Source organism: Trichechus manatus, unplaced genomic scaffold (genome assembly GCF_000243295.1).
Source record: "Trichechus manatus latirostris isolate Lorelei unplaced genomic scaffold, TriManLat1.0 scaffold00061, whole genome shotgun sequence".
NCBI classification, from domain to species: Eukaryota; Metazoa; Chordata; class Mammalia; order Sirenia; family Trichechidae; genus Trichechus; species Trichechus manatus.
The window spans coordinates 12100854-12108569 of NW_004443997.1; the positions used below are offsets into that span (position 1 = coordinate 12100854).

The window sequence follows — 7716 nt, forward strand, 5'->3', positions numbered from 1 at the left end:
GGGTCTCCTTCCTTTCCCCAGCAATGACATCTGAAGAGGTTCTGCATGTGAAGACCCCCATCCGGGACAGCATGTCCATGTCCAAGGTGGCGGGCACCAGTGTCTACCTCAAGATGGACAGTGCCCAGCCCTCTGGCTCCTTCAAGATCCGGGGCATTGGGCACCTCTGCAAGACGGTACAGGATGGGTTTCCATATTAGCTGGGCGGGGGGCAAATCCTCCTTCCTGGACAGGGCAGGGCCAGTGCTGCGTGTGGTCTAAGGAGCCCCAGGGTGGGCCACTGCTCCCCACAATGAGTGCCCACCATTAGAGCTTCCTCTGGTTAAGGGGTGCCCATCCATGAGGGTCCCCTCATGGACTGATCCCTAGGCCATCAGTTGCCTCTCTCTCCTTCACCCTCCCATGAGCCAGATGTAGTCTTGGGGGACTAGGACAGTACAGGATGGGCTACTGTAAGTTGGAATCTTCTGGAAAACATTCTAGGTGGGAGGGAAGAGCCCAGGCCCAGACTGGGAGATAGGCTCACCGTCTCCCACCTTGTCTTCCACAGTGGGCTGAGCAAGGCTGTGAACATTTCGTCTGCTCCTCAGGTAAGCGACCTGCAGCCTATGTGCCTCTGCCTGCCCTGGGCTGTGTGTCCCAGGGCCAGGCTCTCCACCTCTCTGGGCCCTGATTTCCCCAGCTATGAGAGGTGGCAAACATTTGCAGCGTTCCCAGTTTGGAATTTTGAGGGCAGCCAGTGGTTACCCAGAGCCCCAAGCGGGGGGTGAGCAGTCCCAGGCTGGGCTCCCAGGCCCTCCCATGCTGACAAGACCTCCCCCACGCACCCCTGGCAGCGGGCAATGCGGGCATGGCCGCTGCCTATGCTGCCAGGAAGCTGGGCGTCCCCGCCACGATTGTCGTGCCGAGTACCACACCTGCTCTCACCATCGAGCAGCTCAAGAATGAGGGCGCCATCGTCAAGGTGGTGGGCGAGGTGAGTGCCAACCCAGGGCAAGAGCCACGGGGGCACCTGGTGGCAGGGCAGGCTCCCCTCAATGCCTCACCCCCTCCCACCTCCCCTGTGGTCTTACAGACACTGGACGAGGCATTCGAGCTTGCCAAGGCCCTGGTGAGGAACAACCCAGGCTGGGTCTACATCCCCCCCTTTGACGACCCCCTCATCTGGTACGTGGAGCCCAGGGACACCTGGCGTGATGGCGGCCACCTCCCATGCCACTGCACAGGCGCCTGCACAATGCACGCCATCACCCTGTCGTGCGCAGCAATTGTACACGTGTGTACACAGACCCTGTCCCCTCCCTGTGCGCATACCTTTGTGCAGAAGCACATGCCCACGAGCACGGCCGTCGGGTGCACACACACATGTACACAGATGCTCACTCTCAGGGGCTGCACGCAGCACACCCAGCAGGTGGACACACAGGTGCACCCAGATATGCAGGTGAGGTTGGGTTCCCCCAGAAACAGACCCTGAGACAAGGATTCCAGGGAAAGCAGCTTATTTGGGAGGGGTCTTGGTTTCCTAGTGCTGCCATTTAACAGAAATCCCACAAGGGGGTGGCTTTAAAGAACAGACATTTATTTTCTCACAGTTCTGGAGGCTGCAAGTCCCAGTCAGGGTCTTGGCAGTGTCGATTCCTTCTGTGAGCCTCTCTTCTAGTTTCTGGTGAGCCTTGGCATTTCTTTGCTTGTAGACGCTCCTCACATGGCACCTGTGTGTGCCTCTGTGTCTAATCTGCTTTTTTTGTAATGCAGGAGTGATTAGATCTAGACCCTGCCTTTCTCAGGTGTGATCTGTTTCCAAACAGGATTCCATCCACAGGTATAGGGTTTAGGATTCCAACACATATTTTGGGAAGACACAATTTAATCCATAACAGGAGGTGATTGCAGGAAATAGGAGTTGGGAGTGGGGAAAGGAAGGAAGCCGATAAAGGGTGCTTTCATGATCAGGAGACTGCTGGGGCCACCTGGAGCTTAATTGCTTTGGAGAACCTTGGAAGCTAGTGTAGAACCCGTACCTCAGTTATTCCACCCAGGGGAGAGTGGGCTGTGGCATTTATACACCAACTCCCATAGTCAGCGGTGGAAGACTGCTCTCAGGGGATGTTAATGTCCTGGCACTTCCAGTTGACACCTGTGTGGGCAGCCCCAGTGGCCAGGGAAAGTCCTCAGCAGAGGGATGCAGATGCTGGCAGGGAATCCAGGTGGAGTAGGGGTGGGGAAGACTAGTCCGAGGCCCCTCAGATGCCTGGAATGAGGGCAAAGGCAGACCCTCAGCTGGTGTCTGCAGGAAGCCCGGCCTTGACCAGCCATGCTTCCTTCCCCCACCCTGCAGGGAAGGCCACACTTCCATCGTGAAAGAGCTGAAGGAGACACTGAGCACAAAGCCGGGGGCCATCGTGCTGTCGGTGGGCGGAGGGGGCCTGTTGTGCGGAGTGGTCCAGGGGCTGCAGGAAGTGGGCTGGGGAGACGTGCCCATCATTGCCATGGAGACCATTGGCGCCCACAGCTTCCACGCTGCCACCACTGCCGGCAAGCTGGTCTCCCTGCCCAAGATTACCAGGTGAGTAGCTGGGTGTGCAATAACACCCCGCTTGGAGCCCCCACCCCCACCCCCACCACCCAGTGCTGGCTTCGAGGTGGGTCCTGATGTCAGTCAGCCCATTTCACAAGTGAGGACACTGAGGCTTTGGTTACTTGCCCAGAGTCATGTAGCTGAAACTCAAATTCAAGTCTGTCTGACTCTACTATTGTCACACTTCCTTATGCTATCGCGATAATCGTTTATTGAGTTATACAAACCTCATTTCATTAATTCTCCAGCCATTGACTGAGCCCCTAATATGTGTATGATGCAGGTTGATCTTGGGGAGAGAGTGGTGAAGAAACACAGCCCCTACTCTCAAGAAAGTTCATACCCTGCCCTCAGACCTTTGATATATGGTATATAGTTAGGATTAGGTTAGGATGCATTACCCAGAAACCCGAAATAACAATGGCTTAAACAAGACTGAACTTTCTTATGTTTAAAAAAAAGGCCCAGAGGTGGGCAGTCCAGGAGTGGAATGGTGGCTCCACAAAGCTCCATTTAGTTGGCCCACCATCCTTAGTATGTAGCCTTATGATCCAGAATGGCTGCTTGAGCACCAGCTATCACATCCACACTCCATCAGGCAGGATGTCCCTTTAAGGACAGACACAATACTTCCACTTGCATCTTATTGGGCAGAACTTAAGTTACATGGCCGCACCTAGCTGCAAGGGAGTCTGGGAAATGTCTTTATACCAGGCATCCATGTGTGCAGCTAAAACAGATACTGGGGGTAGACAACAGTCTCTGCCACAGATAGGGAAGACTGAGTACTGAGTTCAGGTAAGAACTTCCTCTGGCTGCCTGAGTCTGGCACCTGGAGCTTGTGCCTCCCAGGTTGCTGTGGGGCCTCTCTGCTGGCACACTGTTGGGAATGAAGAAATAATTGAGTGACTACTCTAAGCCCCATGCAGGGCTAACAGCTAAGGTGGTCCAGGCCCTGGAGATGCTCATGGGTGAGAGGAGGAGATGAGGTGGGGAGAGGAGCTGGGAATAGAACTAGTAGTCACCCCAGGGAGGCTGGGAAAGCTTGAACACAGTGATTACACGTGCAAGTTCTCAAGTTACACGAATCCTGCCTGCAGTCTCAGCACCACCATTCCACGGTGACAAGTGACTGCACCCTTCTCTGCCTCAGTCTCCTCATCTATAAATTTGAACGGATAATAGCAACCACATCAAGAATTGTTTCGAGAACTATGTAATGCTTGTGAAATTCTTGGCACCTAATGCTTTCTCAAGAAGTTGTCACTATGCGTATTACTATGGGGAGTGGTGGAGGGGAAGACCCATTTGAAAATTCCACACAGGACCAGGGGACAGAGTATGCCCCTGGAGGGCTCCCTGGAGGGCTCCCTGGAGGAGGTGGCCTTCACCTTGAGGACAGGGCAGGACTTGGGCAGGCAGAGCAGTGCTAGCTCAGTGAGGGCATCCAGATGGAGGGTACAACCTGGAGCAAAGAAAGGCAGGGGATCCTCTCTGGGAGTTTCTCAGGCATTTGCACCTGAATCGATGTTGAACAGAATGCGATGCTATTTATCCAGATTCAAACCATCCATGCCTTATTAACAGCCTCGCACTGTTTGGAGGAGCCCCTGGGACTTTTCAGTGCCTTACAGCTGCAGGGGGTACGCCCCATCCCCCTGCCCAATGACCCATTGCTTCCTCCCTCTCACTAACCATCTTTTGGTCTCTTTCTCTCCTCTCTTCCATCTCCCTGATTCTCCCATTCCTGTCCTCTTCCCCTGTCCCAGTGTTGCCAAGGCCCTGGGCGTGAAGACCGTGGCAACTCAGACCCTGAAGCTGTTTCGAGAACACCCCATTTTCTCTGAAGTGATCTCAGACCAGGAGGCCGTGGCTGCCATTGAGAAGTTTGTGGGTACATGCCAGTCCTTCCTGCTGACTCAGCTAAGTGGCTGTCAACTTTGTGTGCCAAGGGATCCCATTCATCTCACATTTTCCTCACAGTTCTGTCTCCCATGCCTGCCTAGACCTTCCCCATTAAGGAAAGATAATACAACATAGTAACAAAATAGAAAGATCAAAGCCACAAATGAAGTCTGATGACCATGACATCATAATCTATTCAACATCAATGACAACATCATGACTACCAGGTTATTAATGTTGATTCTGAGCTTCCTGGCAGCCAGGGTAATAAAGGAAAGCATAGGGCTCAGAGTTAGACTCAGAAATGGGTCTATAGCTAGGTTGAAACTTAGATTTGGCATCAGGTTATGACAGGGTAATAAAAAGAAAGCCTTTATGCAGTCACTTAACCCTCTTGTACCCACAGCCAACCTGGCTAATCTATTATGGCAGTCTTATTCAAACGATGCCTCAGAACCCTTCTTTTTTAATTTTATATTTTGAAATAATTATAAACTCATAGGAAGTTGCAAAAATAGTACAGAGTCCCCATGTACCCTTCCTCCAGCTTCCCCCAGTGGTGGCATCTTATATCATGACCAGGAGATTGACACTGATACAGTAATATTAAGTAGACTACAGACCTTACTCAGTTTTCATTTTTTATGTACACTCATTTATGTGCGTTAGAGTTCCTGGGTGGCACAAATGGTTAAGTGCCCGGGGCTACTAACTGAAAGGTTGGCGATTCAAGTCCACCCAGAGGCACCTCAGAAGAGAAGCCTGTGATCTCCTTCCAAAAAATCAGCCACTGAAAACCCTAGGGAGCACAGTAGTACTCGGACACACATGGGGTCACCCTGAGTCGGGATCAACTTGATGGCGACTAGTGTTTTAAGTGTGTGTGTGTGCGTGTGTGTGTGTGTGTGTGCGTGTGTGCACTTCAACTTGTTGGTATATCTTACAGATTGAGTAGCAGGCCCTAGTGATCTGCTTCATTCTTATTACTTCATTCATTATTTGTATGAGTTATCCTTTATCATTCATTTAACCAGATCCTACTGAAGGGCACTTTCGTTGTTTATGGTTTTCAGAATCCTTTTTAACACAGTGCTGAGGCAATTACAATAATTTTAACAGTATCAGCACTCATGATGAAGCCCAGGCCCCGGCTCAGGGCTGGGGAAGGTCAGTCTAGGAGGGTGAGGGGAGGCTTGGTCTGGGGCTGAGTCTGATGAGCTCACTACCCTCAAGCTCTCCCAATGGCCAACAGTTTCCTTGCGCTCTGTGGAGCCCAGGCCTGGCCCTCACGTCTCCCTCCTCTGGCAGATGACGAGAAGATCCTGGTGGAGCCCGCCTGTGGGGCAGCCCTGGCCGCAGTCTACAGCCACGTAGTTCAGAAGCTGCAGGGAGAAGGGAAGCTCCATGCCCCCCTGGCCTCCCTCGTGGTCATCGTCTGCGGGGGCAGCAACATCAGCCTGGCCCAGCTGCAGGAGCTCAAGGACCAGCTGGGCATGAAAAATGGGCTGCCAAAGTGAGAAGTCCTCACCCACTTGACGGCCTGCCCAGGACAGCCCTGGAGGGGCTGGACTTTTACCCATTGCCTCATTGTAAATAGGATTCTTGTGTTTGGTGGTGAACCTGTGGCCTGCACTGGCAGCTGCATCCTGGCTGTCAGGAGTCCAACATGCGGAGGGGCCGGTGCTGCCCGAGACAGGGCCATCGAGGCTGTGAAGTTAAGGGCCAGGCTCTTACCTTCTTTGGTATCTGTGTGGCAACTCGGTGACCATCCTTAGCCACCCCTGCTAGGGGTGGACAATCGCCCACATGTAAGCCTGTGGCTGCCGTCTTGGAGCTGAGGATTGTGGGAAACTCCCAGTGCGAGGAGCCGAGTGAAGCTGGCTGCATCTGTAAGGGTGGACCCTGCCTTTCCTGGGTCCCCAGAGCAGGGTGGTTGGGGAGGGACCTGGATCACAACAGGCCAGACCTTCTTGAAGCAAGCAGAGCCCACCCGACTTTCTCCCTGGGAAGAAGGATGGGCCAGTGTCCAGGGTCAAGGAACCATCTCCTCTTTCCTCTCCAGAAGCCCAATCCCACCCTTACTCATTTTTCTAATGTACAAACTTTTTCACTGACAAAGAAAATACATATTTATGAAACATACCTCCTCTGAAAGTTTCTCCATCGTCAGCTCTTTCCCTCTCTCCACCTTCCACCTCACCATGCTGGCTTTCAGCCACACGCTCAAGCCCCTGGGGTGCCATAGGAACCCTTGGGGCCAGACACAGAGGCCAGGAGGCCACTCCAGTGGGGTCTGAGTGCCAGGAGGGGGCATCCCTGCATTACAGGAAGCAGTTGAGGAAGCTGGAGCTGAACAGGAGAGGCTTGGGCCAAGACAAAGGCTGTTCCACTGAAGGCAGAACCCACTGGGGAGGCAGACCTCGTTCTGATGTAACTCCACCACAGAACCACAGAACTTGCGAGCACAGGTAGTGAGTTCCCCATCCCTGGGGGTGTGTAAACTGACCTGGACACCCACTTCTGGGAAAGGGGAGGGGTGGACTTGAAGTCAGTGTCTGCAAACTCTTGAAACACAAAATCCTTTCTTCCAATGAAAGCAAATGCTGAAGGTCAGTGTATAAAACAGATAAGGGTTTTTGGGGTGTGGTCAAGGATCCCATGCCTGCTCACAAACGTCCCTTCATCACCTATAGCAGCCCCCAGGACACTTTTTTTGGAACTCCAAGTTCACAGTAAAGTTTGAAAACCACTATAACCCCCCCTCAGATACACACCAGTTGCTGTTGAGTCGATTCTGATTCATGACGACCTCATGAGCTTCGGAGCAGAACTGTGCTCCGTAGGGTTTTCAATGGCTGATTTTTCGGAAGCAGACTGCCAGATCTTTCTTCTGAGATGCCTCTGGGTGGACTCGAACTGCTAACCTTTTGGTTAGCAGCCAAGCGTTTGTACCACCCAGGGACTCCCAGATCCACACAGCCTTGCAGAATTTGCCCTCAACCCGAAATAGCAGCAGCTACAAAGTTTCAGAGGGAAAGAGGAAACCCACCCCAAACCCAAACGGGCAACAAGCCTTCCTACCCATTTTGTCAGGAGGGGCAGTGCAGTGCACAGTATGTGGCACTTGGAAAAACTGGGACGGGGCTTCAAGGGAGGGCTGGCGGGGCAGGGAAATCTAATCAGCCCCTCGGCCCCAGAATTTCTCCTGGTGGGGGAGTGAAACTTTAAAA

General features: G+C 52.9%; 1 protein-coding gene across 1 annotated transcript; it reads left to right on the top strand.

Moving 5' to 3' along the window:
* Positions 1-23: 23 nt before the first annotated feature.
* Positions 24-6851, top strand: SDS (serine dehydratase). Its single transcript, XM_004379052.2, has 7 exons — positions 24-176; positions 551-590; positions 837-976; positions 1076-1167; positions 2342-2569; positions 4351-4475; positions 5795-6851. Exons 1-7 carry the CDS (start codon positions 24-26, stop codon positions 6001-6003), a joined length of 987 nt encoding a protein of 328 aa, XP_004379109.1. The 3' UTR covers positions 6004-6851.
* The last annotated feature ends 865 nt before the right edge of the window (positions 6852-7716 follow it).